Genomic DNA, 23325 nt, shown 5'->3' on the forward strand with positions numbered 1-23325 from the left:
AGAAACGGCGTTTCAAGCTCAATTTGGGCTCATACAGAGGCATATAAACTGTCGTTTTTCGCTCGCTCTGTTTGCGAGTGGAACAGGAAAGGAAATGACAAGTAGTGGTACAGGGTACCCTCCGCCATACACTGTACGGTGTCTTGCAGATTCTCTACGTAGATTTAGACGTAGATGTGTATAACTATTGGCACGCTATTATCTACAGATAAGAAAAGAATTCTGTATGAGAACGGTATGCGGTCGTCATGTCTTCCTCGTTCCTTTCAACCCCAGAACCGAAAAATCTGGAAAAATGTTGAAGTTCTTACATGACAGACTGTGAGGAATAATTACAACTCTCAAATGTTCTGGACATTTTGGGAAGTACATAAGAGCGAAGTCAGCTAATAAGAAGCAAGATAAGAGAACAAGAAAAACTTGAAGATCAGATAGAAATATTGCCTGAAGGTATGCGTTTGTAAATGAAATTTGTGTGTCTCACACAGCAAGTCACAACATGGTGTTCAGCTTTAATTTCAAATCCTCCACTTTTAATTCATTTAATGTATTATCTTGAAGCAGGTACATGTACAAAATACCTGCTTCAAGATAATACATATCTGCAGTAGTCCTTTCCTCGGTAATTTAAATCGTTTCCCTGCTGCATTATTTGTTTATTTTTAGGGTCGAAATTTGTGCCAAAACTTTCTTTATCGATAAAGTAATATATATTTCTTATGCTATACTAAAAAGACACAACTTGCGAATCTTTGGCACGCTATACTAAAAAGACGCAGCATGCGAATCTTTGGCACATCACACTTGCAACTATACGAAATGAAATATGTTCCGATCGATCTCCTGATTCTTGGCGTCTACTTCTATTTATGAAACAAAGTTCCCTAGCTCTACTTCCAGATGGAACAGGAAATGAAATGACTCGAATTGGTACAGATTTTCTCAGTCATGCACCATATGGTAGCTTGCAGAATACGTGTGTTGATGCGGGTGTACATGTAAACCCACTCCAGACGTCTGTCAGCTAACTCAAGACATTTGCGCACTAACTGGTTATTACGGAATTTAAAATAATACTTTACTGCCCCTTGCTAGGAAGAAATCTTGTCTGAACTCGAAACCGTTACATTCTTCGCTAGCCAAATCACATCTGCTTTCGTTATTAATTTCGGTTTTGGGAACGAGTTACTATAAAATCGTATAATGCAGAATTTCACTCCCAAGAAAGCAATGATTTCCACTTTTGAATATGATTAATTGTAGTTTTTTTCTTTATATTCAGCATTTACGAGGGTTATTCCAAAAGTAAGGTCCGATTCGCCGTAACTATTGAAATTTGGCGCCAATGACAAAACACGCATGCGCGCCGACTCCCGGCAAGCCTTGCGCGTCAAACGCCGCCATTCGCTTTGTTACTGTTGCTGAGTGTAGTTCACAGTGTCACTTTACAATGTTTAAGACAATTGATCAGCCCGCCGATTGTGAAGTAAGGGCAGTGATACGGTTTTTGTCTGCAAGAAACAATTCAGCGGCGGAAATCCATCGGCAGATTACTGAAGTGTACGGTCCTAACATAATGAGCGACAGTAAAGTGCGCAAGTGGGTGCGAGCTTTTAATGAAGGACGGGATAATGTGCACGATGAACCACGGTGTGGCCGACCATCAGTGTGATTTCAGACGATTTGGTCAATGCGGTTGACAAAAAAATTCGTGAAGATCGCCGATTCACTATTACAGACGTAGACATGCATTTTCCGAATGGGAGTAGAACAACTTTGTACAGAATTGTGTCTGAACATTTGAAGTTTCACAAATTGTGTGCCCGTTGGGTTCCCAGGCTGCTTACTGAGCCCCAACGAATGAAAAGAATGGCTTTTGCTCTTGATTTTTTGGAGCGATATCATAAGGAAGGTGACAGTCTTTTAGACAATGTTGTCACAGGGGATGAGACATGGGTTTCTCACATCACTCCAGAGTCTAAACGTCAGTCAATGCAATGGCGTCACACGTCATCGCCAGTCAAGGTCAAGGCAAAGCAGACAATCTCAACACGTAAGGTTACGGCGACTGTGTTCTGGGATAGACGTGGAGTATTGTTAGTCGACTTTATGGAGAGAGGAACAACGATTAATAAAGCCGCCTACTGCGCTACCCTGACTAAACTTCGACGTGCAATCCAGAATAAGCGACGTGGTCTTTTGTCGTCTGGAATCTTGTTGTTGCATGACAATGCCAGACCCCACACTGCAAATGAAACGCAAGCTCTGATCAAGAAATTTGGATGGGAACAGATGGACCATCCTCCTTACAGTCCGGACCTGGCGCCAAGTGATTTCCACCTGTTCCGTTACTTAAAGGAGTTTCTCGGCGGCAAGCGCTTCGACACAGATGATGAAGTGAAAGAAGCAGTTAAGGACTGGTTATCGTCACAGGCGGCCGATTTCTATAACATGGGCATTCAAAAGCTTATTGAACGATGTGACAAATGTTTAAATAAGTATGGAAGTTATGTAGAAAAATAGATAAAGATGTAAGGAATGTAAATAAAACAATTGTTTTGAAAAAACATTTTAGTTTTGATTTTTTTTTTATAACCGGACCTTACTTTTGGAATAACCCTCGTATAATGCAAAAGGGATTTCACGGCTCAGTCATTTCCCGTTTACCTCGCTAGGGATGCGAGTGAAGAGTGAGTGGCATTTGCCTTCCTAATGTGTCCGAATTTATCTGCCATTACCGCCATGGTCATTTCAAAAGAGGCATCTGGATGAAAATTGTGTGTCGTGAGACTCACACTGGACCTGACGAGTTCAGAATATTAACAAAGTTCTCTGTTTCTCACACCACTTGTGCTGTAATGCCTGAGAGTGCAGTTGGATGGTTGTTACCGTCGAGGAACCAGCATCGATTCGCTAGGCTCTTTTGGGTCCTACTTACGTCCTGTATTCACTCTGTCGCGATCCCATCACAACGAGCAATTGAATGAGTTTTTTTTGCATGCTAACTCTTCACATTGCTTTAGGAGTGTTTCAATGAATCACAGGATTGGTTTTGGATAAGACACAGCCAGACTAAGTTGTCGTTTCACATGAGACAGCTCTGGACGCCTCGTCTTATATCATTCTTTGCATTATAATGCGTAGATGTTGTAGGAAACATGGGTTTGAAGTCGGTTTGATGTCGTATACTGCGAAACTGAATTAGAGAATGACTTTTTCGGAACCCCGTAATTATCGCTCATTGTGAGACCTAAGTTTGAGATTTGGCTCAACGATGGTTACAACCTTCAGCTGTAATGGTACAAAAACGCTGTCCCCTGAAAAGTCGTCCCCGGGATGGATGACACTTCAAACAACAAGGCGTTGATAGATGCGGAGAAAAGGCCAGAGCTCAGAAGCCCGTGTGACGAGTAAAGCGGGTCGTTATTGTCACATTGGCTCCACGTTTCACCACAATTCTGCACAACGCCAATGTGGACACCTCACACAATGAGAAGATTGTCACAGCCCCTTTTACTCTCATTTCACCCCTTCTTTTGACGCCTCTGCATTTGAGGTCATAACCGCGACGCCAAGCGCTGGAAACTACTATTTGTAGTATTATGAGGGACAGGAAGACGCCTTGATACTCTTAGATACTGTTCTCATCTCCCTAACGGTTCGGTCCTTTTCTAAGTACGTAGTGGTGTTGGAATCTCGTTGAACGTGATCTCACCCCTTTTGAGTGCAGAGCGACCGCAATTTTTGCTCTGGTCTACAGGGTGGAACTACTAGAGATCGATACAAGCTATTCGACGAAATTTGAATCTGATCCAAAGAATTATCGGGTGTTCGTCCTTTTACAGTGCCCATGGTTCACTCCGTAGTGTGTATAAAGAAACACGTGAAGTAGCCCTAAGCTCGTGCAGATCGGCAAGTACTTGACACACTTAAGATGCCAGTTGCCTCCCTGCATATGCCTTGGAATGAGAGACGATTCAGTGGTTTCGAAAAAGTGATCCTTTAATTCTATTCCACTCTCTAGTTGAGAAATCAAGGGAAACAATAAAATACAGGGTTATTTACAAGTACCTGTACGGTTTCACAAGACGACTGTTCAAAAACAACGTAACGTGCACAGAAATGTCACATATCTGTCTACGGGTCATCTTTCTTCGAATGTATGGAGCGGTGTAGATGCACTGGAGAGCAGGGGTGTCAGAACGTATAGACAAAAATTCACTCTACATTTTCGCATCGAATAAGTTCGCGACTGCAGAGAGGTAATCCAGCGAACAAATTTCCAAAGGAGGCTCTTCTGGGCCTTACGTGTCAGCGATCTCTACCAGCTGAACGCAGATATTGACGTCTGCTGCGTCACAAACGCTGCACGTTTGGACCACCTGTAATATGAGTTATGATCTTGGAGAGATGCTGTACCCACTGGCAATTGACTGTTTTCTATAATTCTTGTATTTGATAAAATCTTCTCGGGTAGACGGCCGAGTCAATGAGATGTTCTCCAGCAACGTTTCAGCAAGTTTCTTACTGAATGAGATTTTCACTTTGCAGCGGAGTATGCGCTGATATGAAGCTTCCTGGCAGATTAAAATTGTATGATGGACCGAGACTCGAACTCGGGGCCTTTGCCTTTCCCTGGCAAGTGCTCTACCAACTGAGCTATCGAAGCACGACTCACGCCCCGTCCTCAGAGCTCAAGTTCTGGCAGTACCTCGTCTCCTACCTTCCAAACTTTACAGAAGCTCTCCTCCGAATCTTGTAGAACTAGCACTACTGAAAGAAAGGATATGGTGGAGACATGGCTTAGCCACAGCCTGGGGGATGTTTCAAAAATGAGAAGGAAGCCAGGAAGTTTCAAGTTTCTTACTTGCCATCTTCGGGCAAAGTGTCGGGATCTTTATATCATCTGGACCACGGGCTTCTCGACATCCTCGGCGCCGGTCGGGTAATACAGGCGCCAGCGGAATCGGCGTGGCGGCGCGTGCCAGTGGGGTGATGGTGGTGGGGGGGGGGGGGGGAGGGGGAGCCGCGGGCGGCAGGTCCTGGCGTCTCGTCTCGGTACGGCCTGTTTATTCCAATCGCCGCCACCGACCTGCCTCCATAGATGCACTATCGTCTTATTCTTGATAATTTTGTGTTCCAAGCGATGCTAAGTTAGAAGCCACTATATCGGTTGACCAGGTTATCAATGGCCCGTATCTCGAACGCCTCTTTAATAATAGAGTCCCAAAAACCATTCGCTCTACACAGTCTATTGATTTCTTCAAATTGAATCGTGGGTTCTTCACTGAGGATACGAGGACTTTTCTTTTTGTCCCAGGTGAACGCATCTCACATATTCAGAGATGCGTTGTGTTATGCAACGCTGCGTGTGTCCAATATATTTTTTCCCACATTCACAGGAAGTGCTATAGGCACCCGGTATTGTTAGACCCAAGTTGTCCTTCATTGAACTCAGCATATTTCTGATTGTTGCTCTAGGATGGAAGATGGTTTTTATCTTGTTCTTCTCCAGTATCCCGGCAATCTTGGCCGTGGGCAGCCCTGCGTATGGGAGGAACTGCAGACCTTTGTTGTTCTCTTCTTCCTGAAGGTCCTCCATCTCCTTCTTCTTCTATCTCCCTACCTCACCATAGGGTGGGGCTTGAAAGAGAGGAATTAGAGTTTTACAAATGTTGACCCAAATGTTTGGGTGAACATTGGTAAAACACGGTTCAACATGTGTAAAACTCTAATTCCTCCAATACCCCACCTTTTGAGAGGGAGTGTTTCAGTTTTAGCGAATCAAAATTTACGAAGAAAATAAGTATTTTATTTATCCGTAACCAATTTCGACGCAAAAATGACAGCATGGGTTTTCTTGAATTACAGCGCCAACTACCAAGAATCAAAACAAATCTTGAAGACAAAATGTACGCAGTTTTTTATGTAGAATCTGATTCTGAAGTAAAAAAATGGGGTTCCCATTTGAAATTTTAAAGTTGCCTTCCGCCCCATCCCAGGGGGCTGGGGTGGTGGGCTAATTTTAGGACCAGCAAATGTCCCCCTCGCAAATAACCAACTTTGGATTCTACACGTTCTTTTCGTGTAAAGCTTATTTTTCGAGCTATTCTGGTTTGTCACCTTAAAATTTACACCCTGTGTATTGCTATATATTGCCGACGGTAGTCTTCTGATTCCCAAGAAATACTCTGTATGATTCTGTATATTTTATTTAATCGAAAATAGTATGTAGATTCACAAGTGGAAAATATATGCTGTGTGATTTCTTTCCACAGAGCTACTGATGTCGGGAAACATACCCTGGTCCGATACTGTGCTGTGGATAAACGCCCGGGTTCTGGCACTTGGTGGTATGTGGAGACCGCCGTGGTTCCAGCCAAAGTGGTACCTGCTGTACAGAACGTGGGTGCTCTTCACGCAATTCAGCTTCCTCTTCGCTCAAGTTCAAGCTCTGTGGTACTTCCGAGGAAACATGGACAAAATCACCCACGATACATGTCTTCTTATTACCACAATTCTTGGACTAGTAAAATTCTTTACCTTCGTTTTAAAACAGGAGGATTTCTTTCGAATGGTACAGAAAATAGACAATACCAGGGAAGAACAAAGCAAGACCGGTGATTCAGAAATAATCTCTATCCTCGATACGTCGTACAGATCGGCGAGAACTATTACGCTGTACATGACTTTTCTGGGAGGGTCTTCACCCGGCATCTGGGCCATCATTCCCACCATCATGCGTAAGTTCGGCATCTTTCCACCAGAGAGGGAACTGCCGGCCACTGCCTGGTATACCAGCAGAGACACTGAGACTCCCGTCTACGAGATACTCAGCACACTACAGTACTTCAGCATGCAGTACAGCTTCTTCATGGCGATGTGCCTCGACCTGCTTTTTGTTTGCATTATAATTCATGCTGCTGGTCAGTTGGAGGTTCTCAATGCTAAATTGAGACGCGTTGGTAAAATTATTGGAAACCACCATGATGACGCTCACAAACAACGAAAGGTACAGGAGGAACAGTTGGACAAAGATTCTAGTGGAGAAACTGTGTGGGAAGATCTCTGTAACTGGATCAGGCAACATCAGGACGTCATTGAGTAAGTATGCACTGGAAGACTATGTGTGATAAAATACGCTGATTCGAAAGAGCGTAGGACTGACTCCGTTTTCATCGTGGAAACATTTCAAAATCAAAAATGCATGTAATGTGCGTCTTCTTCACTCCTGCCTTGTCATTTACAGGTTGATTAAAGAAATTGAGAGGTTGCTGAGCAAAATCGTCCTGCTTCAGTTCACTGGAGCTACTGTTATTATTTGCGTCACTCTATTCCAAAGCTCTAAGGTACGTGCTGCCTTTGTTAAAGCATATTTTGGCGGTAGGCACTGGCTCAGTGGTATGTTGTTTCTGTGTGACTATTGCCTATGCTTCTATTAGAGATACATTTCTATGTTTTATAAAATCTTTTCTATCGCAATTTGGTAAATCTTTCGGGTTACAGAACACAGAAAACATAGCAGCACTTCTACTGTTACAAGCATACTTAGGAGTCGTTATATACGAGATATTCATGTATTGCTGGTACGCCGATGACATATTATATCAGGTAAATTGTTACATATATATTCTTTAATGAATTCCACCATCACGTTTCGTTTCCTTGCTTTGAGTGAACTTTTTATTTTCCATGATTTTCTCACATATATACAAAAAAAAAAACGAAAGTAAATTGTTCTTACAACGGAGATTCATTATCTTGCGATCTGCATGTAAGCACTGCGGTCAAGTTTCCATCTAACTACATCATAATAAAAAAATACCGTGAACAGATGTTCCACGATTTAGAATTTATCTTGTTTGCCTTTTTCTACGAAAAACGTAATACATATTTTTTCTTTTTTTTTCTTTTTACTTTATGCAGCATATTAAGGGTGCAAGAGCAGAAATTTTTATTGGTGATTGAAGAGAATTTACTGAACGACGTTACATCAGTACTTAAGTCATTTTTAGATTAATAATTATCGCTATTTGGACCAACATGTTCTTAGATTGGCTTTACCTCCAAGTACATGTAGCAACGGCAAACTATTAATGGGCAGCAGGCTAGGTGACGAAAGGTGGATGCAAGGATGCGAAATATATAGTCTATACTGACAGGCGAAATTCACTTATCTGGAGAACACAGCAAGTAACATAACACCATTTCCTAGAAAATTCGATCCGTGGAAGGGATATCAAAATAAACATATCTTGGCGGTCAATGTTTCCGAGATACGGGATGTGTCTTTTAGTGGATAAACAGTCTAATCGAAGCGGTACGACAGTGGCTTTTTTATGACTTCACAATTTTGTGCTTCGTGTTCGAAGGTTTTCCAGTGTATATGGAATAACGTCATCCTCACTCGTCTTCTAATTGTATGTCTAGTGAATCTGGTTTATTCTTATATATCTTGATTAATAATGAAATGCAAGCACCATTTATCGGAAACAAGATGCGTATCATACGAAATTTTTGCCAGAGTGTGAAATCTTCAGGGGTGGCAATGACGTTTCTTCGTTGAATGAGATTCATACGGAGATATGTTGCTTTGTCTCTATGAAATGCTTGTGGTGTTCGCAATTTCTTTGTTGCGTATGCTTCTACGACCGGTATAAACCAAAGAAATGCAACAAATCTTCCTGAAGAGTAAACTATAAGAAGAAATTTCAAAAATGAAAATTTAAAAAAGCTTTAACCACTGAAAATATCATACACAAATATGTTATACGATAAATGTATGACGCTTATTGTGAAATACAGCTGTAATTTTACAGTATAATGGCCTCTTATCCCCTAACTTGATAAGAAAGATTTGTGCACAGAACTTCTATGCACATTGGTAGGTAATCAAAAACAAAAATAAAGTAAAATAAAATGAAATTGAAGTGCAATAATCAAGTTCGTAACTCGAGACGCAGAACTGAAATTCCGCGTCGCAAGCCATTATGCTACCAGTAGCATCTAAATCACATCGAAAGTTTTGATCGCCGTTTTGCCAAAAACGATTGAGTATTTACGGACAAGCCGAGAGACGTTTGCGCTTATTTTGGCTCCTCTTCCACCGAGCGAAATTCCTGGGAAATCGTGTTATGGCACCTACCGTGTTCTCTTAGGTAGAGGTGCAGTTACAACTGTGCCGGAAACATCATCTAGTGAATTATATGACGTTTTTGACAGAAGACTCTAAGATGCAGAAAAAGAAGTAACACACTGAAGTGGGTAGCTATTAAGGTACCAATGATCACAATATCTCCACTTAAATCTGTTACATACAGTATAAAATGAAATAAAGGGAAAAAAAGAACATAGAGCTATCGATTTCAAATTTAACAGTCGGCAATTTGAATGAACTACTAACGAAGGGATTTAATGATTTTCAACGCTGAAAATCACAGACAGATGGTCTTAAAACATAACATCGCATAAACGGCGGTATGAGACATCCGCATGTAAAACTGGGCGAATTACCACGAGAGACCTTTGAATGACCTGAGAGAAGAACGTTGGCCACGCGAAGAAACAAAGTATCTACACGGTAGGACCACGCACATCTTTCAATGTCGTGATTTATTTCTACATTTCACTACGCTATTTCAACCACAATATTTTTTCCTAGTCAGGCGGTATAGCACACCTGTTCAGTCTTCACACTTCAGACGGGGTTTTCAGTGAACTGGTCAAAGCGAAATAGAACTAAACAGTATGCACATCTGACTAAAACTACTTTTCAGGATCAACATAACTTCCTTTGGAATGAAGACAGGAATCGCTCGAAAATGTGAACAATAGAACTTTTGAACAAGGTTAGTCAGTGCCACCAACTGTGTGTTGAGAGCAGCAGAGTTAGAGAGTGGGAGCAGAAAAGTTTCTCCTTTCGGTCAAATTATTTACGGCTACGAGCTACGCTAGTACACCAGTACTGATAATCTGTGATAGTATGTACACAAGCTTCTGTTTGCCACATAATGAAATTGTGAAAGGCATGCGATCTTGTCAGTTTACTTACACATGTAGCACACTCGCTTGCAGAACTCTCGCCTTGCGAAGTCCGCCTACTACTGCGGCTGGCCTGGGGCGCCTCCAGACGTGCAGCGCGCCCTGGTGTTCATCATCTGCAGGACTCAGAGACCTCTGGGACTGACCGCCGGCAAATTCTACTACGTCTCACGAGAAACGTTTGTCCGGGTAAGTGTAACATGGTAATTAAGCTGTATGCGATGTCAGGTTAACATGAGATGTCAAAACACCTGTGCGTAATTGAAGGTTCAGTCACTGTTCGCGATCAGTTGACTGACGACAAACAGTGGTACTGGTGTAGCGCGCTTCCTGTTAATGCTATACAAGTATGACGCTCTCAAGGTTTTATTATATATTGCAGTTACATGGTCTAGTTATCTTAATGTCACCACCGATAATGCTCGACGTCAACGCGCAATCACCCACTCACAGACGGCAGGTGTCAGCACCAGAAGTGGACGGCGTATATGAAGCATATCGGGATGACATAGACAGTGCAGTCGCTGTCGTAATGTGGAAAACGAGTGGTAGTTCTGACGTCCACGAGGGCACAATCCTTGGCTTCTTGGGCCAAGGGTGGGGCATTTCGGAAGGAAACGACTATGTTTGTAAACTGTTCGATTGGAGCCGTAGTTAAATAATACCGTGGATGCCAAAATGGGGCTACCCAAAACCGGCGCCGAGCCCACCGTGATGTACCATGGGTCCTTGACGACATGGGTGATTGACGATCGCGGAAATATGCATGGGTGAATAGACGCGCAACTGTTTTGCAACTCACAGCACAAATGAATCAAGAGGCTGCCAGTATTGCCCCCTCAGCGACTGTTCAGCTGGCGTTGCTGCGTATGGGCCTCTGCGGCATGCGCCTGAATCATGCTGCCATGCTGATTGCAGTTCATCCACAACGAAGGCAGGAATTTGCACAACATTACCGTAAGTGGATGTTCACTTAGTGGGGACAGGTGAACCACATTTTACGCCCATGTGACAGATGGCCGCTGGTGTGTACGGCGTGAAATGTCTGGAAGCAGACACTGTGCAACTATTGTCGAAGTACCTGCGCCAGAGGAGGGCGCATTATGGACAGTTAGGCACAATGGATTAATACAATTATGTATCTATTTTAGGGAACCATGTCCGCCCCTAACTGTAGTTTCTTTTTCCTCGGCACGTTGGCATCTACCAGCAGGCCACTGCAATATGGGACACAGGTCACAATGTACGTGCGTGGCTGGAAAAGCATCAGGATTTGTTGACTGTACTCCCCTAGCTACCAACCTCACCGGATTTAGGCCTAAACCCAGTCGAAATTCTCTCGGACCACCTCGATCGGGATTTTCGCACCACGGGTCCTCAAGTGAGAAACCTGCTAGGCACAGCACTCGAGTTGGCATGGTTCCTAATCTCTATCAGTACCACTGGAATCTGCATGGTTCCTCATCCCTTTCGGTACCTTTCAGAACCTTACTGAGAGCCTTCCCGCTCGTCTCATAATGGTCCGCGCTGAAAAAGGTGGTTTTTTAGGGTTGTGGCAGCAGGTCATATTCATCTGACTGGATGGTGTAATTCGGTTACTGCTGTCGGACGTATTTATACAGCGCAACTTGGCGGCATTTATGAGGTGTGAAACTGATTCTAGGTGAAGCAAACACTGCTCACTCGATCAGGAATCGAACTGGAACCTTTTCTTTTATCGGGCAATTTTATAACTGCAATGCATAGTCACTCAGAGTGTCATGCTACCACTGGCCTAAATGGCAGGATTTATCGGACGCGTCCTGATCCACGTGAGCTTGGATATTTTCAGGATGCCATCTGACACTATAGCGACGACTTGTGTCGTAAGGAGACAGACTGTGTAGAAACCACACACCTAGTTCCTCTCTTTATCTCAAATGGGTCATTAAGGTTATTGCAACAGTTACTATCGTGAAACGACTTCTCCATTGCCATCTGATATCAGATACCAGAGCATCGAACGACAACATCTCGTTGAGGAAACAGTTGCAACGTATCTGCTTGTTTTACTGGATACAAGCCATATTGGTCAAGATCTTCCTAGATTAACAACGAAGTGGATATATCAAACGCTGATTCGCAGTAGCTGTTACATCCCAAGTTTTGCTACTATCGACGAGTACCAACAAGATGACTGGATCAGGACCTGGAAAACAAGCAGTGTCTACTGCTGACCACAAAACGGCAAAATACATAGTCAGAGAGAAGCTCCCGTCAGCTGCCAAAAAGTAAGAGATCTGTACTGTAAACCAAGGACTAAAAGATAGGTTTTGGTCTCTCATCAATCAGTTTTATATACATCCAAACAAAGGCCGAGAAGGGTAGAATCCTCAAAACCCTAACAAAATAGTTCTGGGAAGGAACAAATTTATTAACAGCTCTTTATTTTCAAGCGAGCAAGTCCTTCTAGCAGACAGTAAATTGGCATTGTAACAAAATGTATTGAAATTCAACAATGGTTGAATCTATCAATAAGACAAAGTAAGGGCAGATGAAAAAGATGATATAACAACAGCAAAGATAGTCATTTGTTGAAATACATCGGGAAAGAGATAACGATATACAGAACTAATTAAGATGTGGTTCAAAATATGCAGAAATATAATGCCACAAATGACTGTATAAGAAGGTACCTTAACAGAACTTTGTGGAAAGAGATAACACTAAGTCTACACAGCTGGGTATCTAAGCCTGCTCTCATTTATGGCAGTTTAAAAGTGGATTCCCCAAAAAAGGAAGTGAACGACGAATCGAATTAGTTGAGCTGTGGTTTCTGATTGCAGGATGTGGATCGAAGATATAAGACAAGAGCAGGACATAAAAACCACAATGACTGACGATATGAGACACTAATCGAAAAAGAAAATAGGATGACTACACCATATGATGTCATTCTAGAACCTGTGCCATGGCAGGCATTACATATTAGCCAAACTGGAAAATGAGGTATGGGACGTCCAGTAATGGATACGACAGTTCATTTTTCATTCTTTGGTTTGGGAACGGGTCAGCATTCACTCCTTGAAATAGTACTGAAAGGAGGAAAAAGAAGAGAAGATTGTAACCATAGCATGAACTTTCGAAAAATATTAATGGATTGATTAAAGTTTCCTAGGAAACCGTTGCACATCACTGCTACTAAACACAACAGAAAAGTTTTCCACAGTAGGACTTACCGATACAGTGTCGCACAAAATACTGGTTCAGATTTCTTGATAAACAGCTCTTGAGTGGTGATGTCACAGGAAGGCGAACGATTGTAGGAAATATTGCTGCCTGCGTTGACAGTGATATACCTACCGTGGGCCTTACATGATCTCGTCATCTACACAATGCTTCATTTGTACTACCTGGAACATAAGTTATATGTCAATGAAATAAAACACCGCATTGAAAATTGACCACTGTATGGTCAGGTGTATTGCGCACAGTATCGTTCTATCACCAATATTGGCAGTGATAGGTATCAATTTATAATTTAAATGATAACTAATTGAAACCCTCAGCTGCCGACAGGTGTTGTTGATATACCTCGATGGGGAGAGCTGAAAATGTGTGCTGTGACTGGCAATCGAACCCGGGATCTCCGCCTTTCATGGTAGACGCTCTATCCATCTGAGCCAGCGAGTACACAGATGAATAGCGTGACTGCAGGGACTTATCCCTTGCACGCATTCCGTAAGACCCACATTCCCAACTGTCCACAATTCTACATATATAATGTACCTAATAGATATTTGCACACCCACTCATTACTCGTGCACACTTTGGCGATTCCCGTAAGAGTTCGGGCGACCTGTGCGCATTCGCACAGACGAAGGTCAATGGCTGGATAGCCTTTAACTATATATATGAAGATAGTAACTGTTGTCGAAAGAGCAGGTACCATTCATGACCGTGCAGCTTCTCTAGGATAAATGATAATTAATTGAAACCCTCAGCCAAAGTGCGTGCGAGTAATGAGTGGTTGGGTAAATATCTATTGGGTACATTACATATGTAGAATTATGGACAGTTGGGAATGTGGGTCTCACGGGAAGCGTGCAAAAGATAAGGCCCTTCAGTCGCGCGCTATTCACGTGTGTCCTCGGTGGCTCAGACAGAGAGAGCGTCTGCCATGTAAGTAGGAGATTCCGGGTTCGAGTCCCGCTTGGGGCACACATTTTCAGCTGTCCCCATCGAGGTATATCAACAACACCTGTCGGCAGCTCAGCGTTTCAATTAATTATCATTAATTCTAGAGGAGCTGCACGGTCGTCAGTGTATCTGTTCCTTTGAGAACAGTTACTATCTTCATATATAAATTTATAATTTGCTATAACTGGATCTGATAACAATTATTGTGAGATTTCGCTTCCAGTGAGCTCCGCTGATATAGGACTAAGGAGACGAAAAAGCTTAATTAAAGAAATTCGTCTATGATGCGTGACAAATCTTTACAAAAACATATGATATACGCATGGCAAACGCGTATATCAAGGCAACATGCAGATACACTCGAATCGCAGCGCGTGATATGCATAACCAAATGCCGAAGTGCCCGTGGCATAGAAACTTCGTCACAAAAAGCATAATTTACAGTATTCCGATTTTCCTCTAATCACAAGATTCATAACTTCAAGGCGTCTCCAAGGCAAACTGCTTCAGACAAGTCGTGACGACTGCTTTGCAAAAACAGATTATTTTGAATGTACCTACTCTTTTGATGTCCATATTAATTTTTGATTCTTAATGCGTCTGAGAATTTACGCCGAGTGTCAGCAGAAAGGTGCAATCAATTTGACGCCTGTGTTTCGGGTTCCACGTATTGTGAGAACTCTGGTATTCGTTTATGCCTTACCTTGTAACTGTTTCCGTTGCTCCGTGTTGTTACTGTATTGTATGACACGCTTTTCGTAAGATTTTTCTGATTGGGGACGGATTCATGAAGCTCTCCGATCGCCTCTTTCAAACTGAGGCCTAGAAAACGTTGTGCCCCGCTGCTGCGACCGCCTGCATTCTCGTAAACTGCTGGCCGATGCTCGTTGTTTAATCCTAGCGGACGTGCGGGAACTGTTCACCACATTACGTTAAAGTAGCTATCCATCTATAAGAGCAGGACTTAATGAGAGTGAAACATGTGGGACAAAACCCCATGCGTCTCGACGACATCCTTCACTCAGCTCAAAGATCAGTGAGCAGCAGTATCTGAAAATAAGTTATTACAGTATATAGAACGAAAGAGCCTAGATATGAGCAAATGTTGTGGCCTAGGCTATGTCGGGGCATCAGTCATGAGCGGCGTCTGCAATTGTGTGTAATGGTATAAGTTCATAATTTAAATTTAGTTCTTAAAGGAACTCTAAACGCTCACCATGAATCTGGTAATTATTTCGGAACAGCTGGCGTATACGATATTTTGTTCTCTCGGTGCTACGATGCGAGTATTTAAAACCTTGTTTCATGAGTGCTCCCGAGATAACGCTAAAGAAACTAAGTTCAGTGCGTTGCGCTGGCATATACTGCGTATCTGTGCACTAAAATAGTTATTAATGAACATAATTCTTACAAGTAAGGAAAGAAATGTAGCAATTCCTCTTAAGAACAAAATCGTATTTCAATGTAAAGTACTACAAGGATAAACATAGCACCTAAGGCGTTTAAATCTAAGAGTATTGAGGTAGAAGCTGCGTATAACGTTTTAGGAACTTTGTTTTCAGAAATGATCTTTTCGACAAATTCCCCGATGAGACATTCGGCATATCTGAATGATGAAATATCGAGAGTACCATTCTCTCACAAAGAAATACCAAAAAAGAAGAAAGTCGACATAGCCCTGAACTATACCTAATACGCACATAGGACTCCGTCTGCAGGCCACAAGTGGCCCATCGGGACCACCCAATCGCCGTGTCATCCTCAGATGAGGATGCGGATAGGAGGAGCGTATGGTCAGCACACCGCTCTCCCGGCCGTTATGATGGTATTCTTAACCGAAGCCGCTACTATTCGGTCGAGTCGCTCCTCAATAGGCATCACGAGGCTGAGTGCACCCCGAAAAATGGCGTCATCGCATGGCGACCCGGATGGTCACCCATCCAAGTGCCGGCCACGCCCGACAGTACTTAACTTCGGTGATCTGACGGGAACCGGTGTATCCACTGCGGTAAAACCGTTGCCATACTTAAGAAGAATTACAATTTATCCACCCAGTGACTGACAACATCATTCGCAATGAAATACATGTTTTAGGTTATGAAGTAAGTAACACACGCATACAATGCTACGACGTTGGTAAGAAGTTAGTGGAAACAAATCGGTGCACAAGACTTAGCACAGACGACATCGAAATACCAGACTTACACAAAATTTTGCTGATGTATCTATTAGAGCCGGTGGCTATTGCAAAAACTGAGCCGTATCTGTTGTGAATAACGATGTAGTGGTAAATCAGAAAAGTAGCTTACGTTTACTTTTCTTTTCCTTTTTTTGTAAAATTTCCTTAAATATTTATTCGAAAATTTATTTGTCACACCAATCTGTTAAGTTATCATACACCTCTTCTCACTCTTTCCTCACTTATCACTCCTCTTCTTCTTACTCCATCTCTACTTTCCACGCTGTCTTCCTATTCTCTCTGGCATGAATGTGTCATAGTGCTTACGAATGTTCTATCTTCCACCACCTGCTCCCTGTGACATGTCCCTTTCATCTTTGTTCGCCCCATCTTGACAACAGATGTGTTTCTCTCAACTTGAGCTCCGAGTAACCCATCCTGCCCTTGAAACATACCTGACGTGTCCTGTTACCCCCGAACAAAGAACTAACAGGTCTGAAAGCTAAGACAGATTTTTCGACTTCCACGTTGTCCTTCGGCAGTAACCAAAATTTCACCTAATCTGTGAAAAGAGTAAGTATCTATTCTGTTTCGCTGAAATTTCATAATGTAACACGTCCTTCTGTTCCCATACAACATATTCACTGAATATTTGCAGCACTTCGTTCACAATTTGCTTCTCAAGAGTATCAAGGGACTTCATAGAAAGTTGACACTCAATCTTATGCTTCAAAATACGTAAGTAAATTTTGAGCGTCACTAATAACTTTTGAACATTTCTTTGATTTACCCATTTATTACCTGGTCGGTTATGAATGTGCACAAAACTCATTACGGAGGAAAGTATGTGAGACTAGTTATATGGCTATGGCAAACTGGATTAAGGATTATCTTAAGCTAACAGATGTCATACACTTCCTGTGCACTGCTTCGTCGTCACGCTGTACACAAATAACTTAGCAGCCAGTATGTTGGCGACACAATGATACTTTTTCGCACACTAAAACAACAGTTCAGGTGCAAGGGCCTTTGCCAGAAAGTCATCAACCATTTCTTTTTTAAAAAAAAGGCAATAATGACTGACTCTTGAAGAAATTTTGATGTAGTAGCAGCCTTTTCACCACCAGATACTGCATTTATATTTACAACTCCTGAAATCAGTATGAGATTTAATATGAAAGTCATCCATGAAAAAAAAAACGCAGACTTAACTGTCAGTTTTCTATATTGATTTGAACCTTTCATTCCTGTACATAACCACTGCTTCATAATTCTCTTCATTATGAGGCCAGTTACTATATGATGATCAAATGTCTGCTGTAGTTCGCTCATAAAGAATATCGCCAGAATATCTAAACTTTTGTCATAGTATTCTTCGTTAGTGCAGAACCACTTCAGATGATCATTTACAAAACTGATTAGTTTGTGCCTTTTTCCCATCTACAGAAGCACGCGTTTCACTTCAGACACTCTATGTAAGAAGTTACTCGTTATTTAGACAACTATAATGTAGAATAATGAAATCCTTCAGTTCGTGTAAATAATATGAACACATTACTGACCTTAAAGAATATATTTTATAATTAGCTGCTGCCTGCTTCCTTTTTTAATCCCTGGTCGGTCTCGCAAAGCAAATATTTTCCTCTACTTGTTCACTACGGCGGTCAGAATCACACCAGAGCAGGTGGCACATTAAATAATGTACGTAAGACATAGTGGCTTCTCCTAACAACAGTCAGTTCATTGGGGATGGGTTCTCTCCACGCACAGAAAAACTGCTCCGAAAGAACAAAATGACTTTCATGACTCATAGTGATATTATCAGTACGTGTTTTCTCTCAATATTCTTACGTACTCTAGGTCCAATTTCTTCCAAACTCTCTCAAGAAGTGCTAGATGCAGCTGACACGTAGCTCGGGCACCAGTCATCCTCATAGCGCTAGTGGGACAGTGTCTCCTCTCAGACTCGTTAGAAAACATGACTGACTGTTTTGTACATTTCACACAGTCACAACAATTCGTACGTTAGCAGATGGTAGATTCGGTGAAGTAAAGTTCACAGATCTAAGAGAAAATATCGAAGCAAGTGATGTAATGTTTATTATCGTTATTTTATGACGTAACAAATGGGTGATACACACAATTGTCAATAGCGACACAGCAGACGTATACATTTATAAAAATCAGACACGATGAAGATGACAAGGTTACAAGTGCTTCATAGCTGAAAGTCCTGTTCTTCATTCCAGCACGGATGCTGTGGTATTGCTAGCAGGAAATCATCATTGCTGTGATATCTTCGAATGTGGCTTTCACTGACAATGTGATATATAGCCTGGCTTGGAACTCCGCAACCACAGTCAGGATTGAGCAGCTTCTTACACTTCTGGAGTGCATCGTTGCAGCTTTAATGGCCTGTTCGGATTCTATTTAGGGTAGTCCGAGTCTTGCGTCGCAGCTGGGACGCACTTGGAGCCAGTTACCTGAGATGATGTTTAGCAAGCTTACACGTCTTATCGCTTCTCGCCGACTTTGTAATTCTGCAAGAGGATTAGAATTTCTGGCAGCCGTTTCACAAGCATTGCACTGAGTATGATGTCCTTACTGTACTCTTTTGAGATTTAAAGTGACAGCGTACGATTACTGGAGATCTTGTTGTGTTCTCTCAAAAGAGTAGCATATCTTCGGAAATCCGCTGGAATAATACGTTTTAACAGCATGAGGCAATGACTATGGGTAAATATGAGAGTACCAGATGTTATGCTTACGATAGTATTGAGTCTAGCTTGCAAAATTTTTGTATAAAAGCTGTTCACACAGACAGATGCAGAGTACTCAGCACTTGAGTTTACCAAATGGAAGACCGAAGACAGCAGATTGCTTGCTGAGGATCCCGAAGTAGTTTCACGTAATTTGTGTTGGATGTTATTACGTCTTCACTTTCTGAATGTTTTGCTTGAAACTCGGTGTTCGGTTGAAGACGACATCCCGATATTTTGGGACTCAATTACGATTAGGATTTTTGCATTTCAAAATTCTGTCCAATGTCAGGTTCGCCAGATGTTAATTCAAGTGGAAGCAAGACACCTCTGTTTTGTTCACACTGGGCTGCAGTTGTGTCTCAAGGACTGTTCTAAAAGACTACAACAATTCAGGCAAGCAGACCACCAGTCGTGCACCCAATGGCGCAGTAACCAAATAATAGATCTAGGGATTACGTGTATCTGATTGGGAGAGCGCCCTACAGTGAAGAATTGTTTTTCAACTATCGATAACAATTTTAGAGCTTTGATGTTAGTGAAAATAGAAAATTTCACAAAAATAATATGTAATTTTGCAAATAAAATAAATCTATCCACGCAATATCCTTCAAAAAATTACTAAGTGAGTAAGGTGTATGTCCTAACATGAAGCTGCACTTGATAAATAAGTCTGTACGTAGCCGACATCGCAGTTGTACTGTGTTGGTAGATATGTAACTAGAACAGTGAAGCTCCCAGTGGAGGCTAAGATACTTCACAAAAATTTTAATAAACCATTACTATCTGCGCGTTAATGTGACATCTGTTTTGCAATTTTCACTTATCTCTTTCGATTTTGGTCACATATATGAGACTTCAGACATTTTGGCGACCTCCCCGTCGGGAGATTAATATTATAGCCGGCATTAGTCAGTGCACTTTTTGATCTTCCCAAACATGGACGCGCAGTGAATCTTAAATCTGATCCAGGTACAGCTCCAAGTAAAAGGGCCTAAATAATCCTATGATAAGGCACAGTTATTAAGATTTATTGTGGCAATGACAGAAATGTCTTTATCTAACAGTAGGTGAAACTCTTCAGAACTGATTAAAGTCAAAAGACCTGCGGAGATTCTAGAGTTTCCACGGTATAAATTTTCACACTGAAACACGAAACCTCTTCCAAATTCAATACTACTGTTTCAACATAAATTACCTTCACTCCACACTCAGTCAGCAATAACATCACATAAAGTGATTACTGGCTACATGAAGAACCAAAGAGTATCTGGTGTAACTCAAGTGGCTTACATTATACGTAATTCCATACAAATATTACGCCTCTTAAGTCTTGGGTACGTTTGCTTCATTATTCAGGGTTAAATTATTTTCTTTATAGATTCGAAGAAAAATGGCCTGATTCATTGATCTATTCAATATGCATCCGAAACAATAACAGTACAAGTTATTCAGGTGAAGCTGCTGCGCATTCTTGGCTGCCGACGGATTGTAGCGGCTCCCGTCGTAAACCGCGAGGCTCGTACAAATACAGAACTTCAGCAACACTGGTATTCTAGCTGTTAGTAGAAACAAATCCCCTCAGTTGTAGAAGCCTTGCCCATTCAATGGTGATGACTGATATATTTTGAATATTAAAAATTAATGTTGACAGTCGCAGTAGGCGAATCGTCACAGCGTGCACTAATACACTGTGTGTATTACTACGACTGCAGTACCATGTTGAAAACTGTAAATGTGCGTTTTGAGACCCTGTTTTCTGCAGTATCGGTTTCACCGCAAACACTACTCCCAATATTATAGATCGCGTATATTTCTCAAACACTAATCATTTATTAAACGCATAATTTATGGCATAAAGTTAATTTCAGTAAGATGTATAATTTTGACATTGTGTTTTTTAAAAACTTTATTGTATGTTCATTTCAGTCGTTACTGTTACACCAGAAAATGCTAGTAACGTCTCTTCTGTACGAAGAGTAGTCAAAAGCTTAAGCACTGCTACATTATACGCCACCAGGAACTAGCAAAGCTTACGAAGATATCAGGACTTCCATTTACGCATGCTGTTACACACTTCGCTGAATGCCTTGATCTTGATGCAGTTATTTTAATTTCTTAAGAAATTGTTACTGCTATAGTTTTCTAGTGATACGTATTTCTTCTTTGTTTAAAGATACATTCCCAATAGCAAAGTTACTTTTTTAAAAATTGGTTTGGTCTGCTAAGGACCAAATATAATAACTTTCCTCCTTTCTTTCTTTCCATTTATTTTTCATCCTTTCCCTATTTTTGTCGCTTCTTTTTTCTGTCCATACTGCACCTGTCTCTTTTGTTGTTTTCTCCTGGAAGCCCATGAAACATTTTACATTTGCTCTGAGCCTTTCTCTTTCTCCTATTTCTTCCCCATTATTTTCAGTCTGCCTTAACTTCTTCTATCCATGTCACTGACATTTGGGATTTCTGTTACAGAAGTCAAAAATCCTTTTTGCTGTCATGTTTTCACATGCTGAAATGTGTGTGGATTCCTAAGGGACCAAACTACTGAGGTCATCGGTCCCAAGACTTACACACTACTTAAACTAACTTATGGTGACAACAACACACACTCCGACGATGTCCGAGGGAGGACTCGAATTTGGACGGGAGGGGCCGCGCAGTCCGTGACATTATGGCTCAAACCGCGAGGCTGCTCCGCGCGGTTGTCATGTTTTCATCTATCCTTTTTAGGCGTCCATAGAATTAAGCTCTTCTCATCCTCATTGTGTGTGATATTCGCTCTATTGTTTCATAAACTTATTTATTATTCCTTCCCCATTCCCATATTTTGGTCAAAAGATTTTCTTGACTGTTTTCCTTTTTCTTTCCTATTTCACTGCACTATTTGTATTTAACGATAGCCATTCTTATGCAGAAAAGGCTTTCTGCTTTAATGGCAGTCTGTAGTGCTAAAGTTTTGAATTTATGGAAAAAGATTTCTTGTTATAAAGGTCTTTTGTCAGTTGTATTATCTCACCTAGATATTTAAATTTTGTAGCCTTTTTAGTTCTACCACAATCTGTTTCCATATGGTTTAGAGCTTCCTTGACATCTTTCACGTGCTCTATTTTTTTCAAAAGATAAATGTAGGGCAACTTTTAAAGCTGTTTCTGGTAGGAGATTCATTGTTGCATACACTACAGATTCAGCAAAGATGGCAGGAACATCTGCAAAAGCCAGGAAATCAAAACTCAGATTATCCTCTTTCGCCCCAACTGTAATTCTTCTAATTCCTTCTGTCCTTTTCTTCCATTCTCTGAGTACCTTTTCTGGTTACTTTAATTACACCAGAAAATGTGACAAATTTTTCTTCAGTGCAAAGAGTAGTTAAAATGTTAACCACTGTTACATTAGATGCCACTAGGATCGAGCGAATATTTAAAAAAAATTTGGAATGAGTTTCAGGGCTGCCATTTATGTATCGTGTACATACATTAGTCACAAAAGTAGCTTTACGACTGTGACTGTTCTTTATAAAATCATGAAAAATGGTTTTTGTATAAATCAGGTTTGTAATATTCATTTTTTGTTTTCAGCTTCTTTAATTACAAGTGGTAATTTATTCATTGTTTTATTTTTCAGTTGATGAGTGCTTCCTACTCATACTACGCTCTTCTCAACCAGGTGAACGACAAATGAATGGAAAATACCTCCCACTTTATGTAAATTCCAAGTGTCCACGAAAACGTACTGATCGTCTCAATACTTAGCATAGCACGTCGATAGCGATTTATTGTCCATCGATTGAAGAAATCCATACATACACGGAAATTCTAAGAAAATTTGCTTAAGTTACAGACATAATTTTGTACTTCATTTGTGCGTGCCTTCGAACATAATACTAATGGTACGTTTTAAAGCAAAATAATGCTACTGATTCAGTTATAGACTCACACACCTGTGCATACTACTACACTGCACATTCTTCAGTGGGCAGCTTCTGAATATTGGCACATAACATAAATAAAATGGTATTGTCAAAGCCAAGCAGTACTGGAAAAGTAATTACTGTCCTGAATAACAAGTATTTACTTCGATAAATCCCTAACAGTTTTATATCTCATATGCACTGTGGTTCCATTTAAGGATGTCATTTTAAAACTAGTATTTAAAAATGCAGTGAGTGCC

General features: G+C 41.3%; 1 protein-coding gene across 1 annotated transcript; it reads left to right on the plus strand.

The window, feature by feature from the left end:
- The first annotated feature begins 6685 nt into the window (after positions 1–6685).
- On the plus strand, positions 6686–22836 carry LOC126413225 (odorant receptor Or2-like). The gene is made up of 4 exons (XM_050083122.1): positions 6686–7104; positions 7250–7349; positions 10075–10230; positions 22780–22836. The coding sequence occupies exons 1-4, from the start codon at positions 6686–6688 to the stop codon at positions 22834–22836; spliced, it is 732 nt and encodes a 243-aa protein (XP_049939079.1).
- Positions 22837–23325: the final 489 nt, after the last annotated feature.

This window comes from Schistocerca serialis, chromosome 7 (genome assembly GCF_023864345.2).
Source record: "Schistocerca serialis cubense isolate TAMUIC-IGC-003099 chromosome 7, iqSchSeri2.2, whole genome shotgun sequence".
Taxonomy (NCBI): domain Eukaryota; kingdom Metazoa; phylum Arthropoda; class Insecta; order Orthoptera; family Acrididae; genus Schistocerca; species Schistocerca serialis.

What these genes read in the sequence shown, in the direction of transcription:
- LOC126413225 (XM_050083122.1), top strand. Translation starts at nt 6,686, where the DNA reads ATGACTTTTCTGGGAGGGTCTTCACCCGGCATCTGGGCCATCATTCCC. An exon ending in CAACATCAGGACGTCATTGA is followed by an intron (nt 7,105 to 7,249) that starts GTAAGTATGCAC and finishes TGTCATTTACAG; the next exon opens with GTTGATTAAAGAAATTGAGA. An exon ending in CTCTATTCCAAAGCTCTAAG is followed by an intron (nt 7,350 to 10,074) that starts GTACGTGCTGCC and finishes ACTCGCTTGCAG; the next exon opens with AACTCTCGCCTTGCGAAGTC.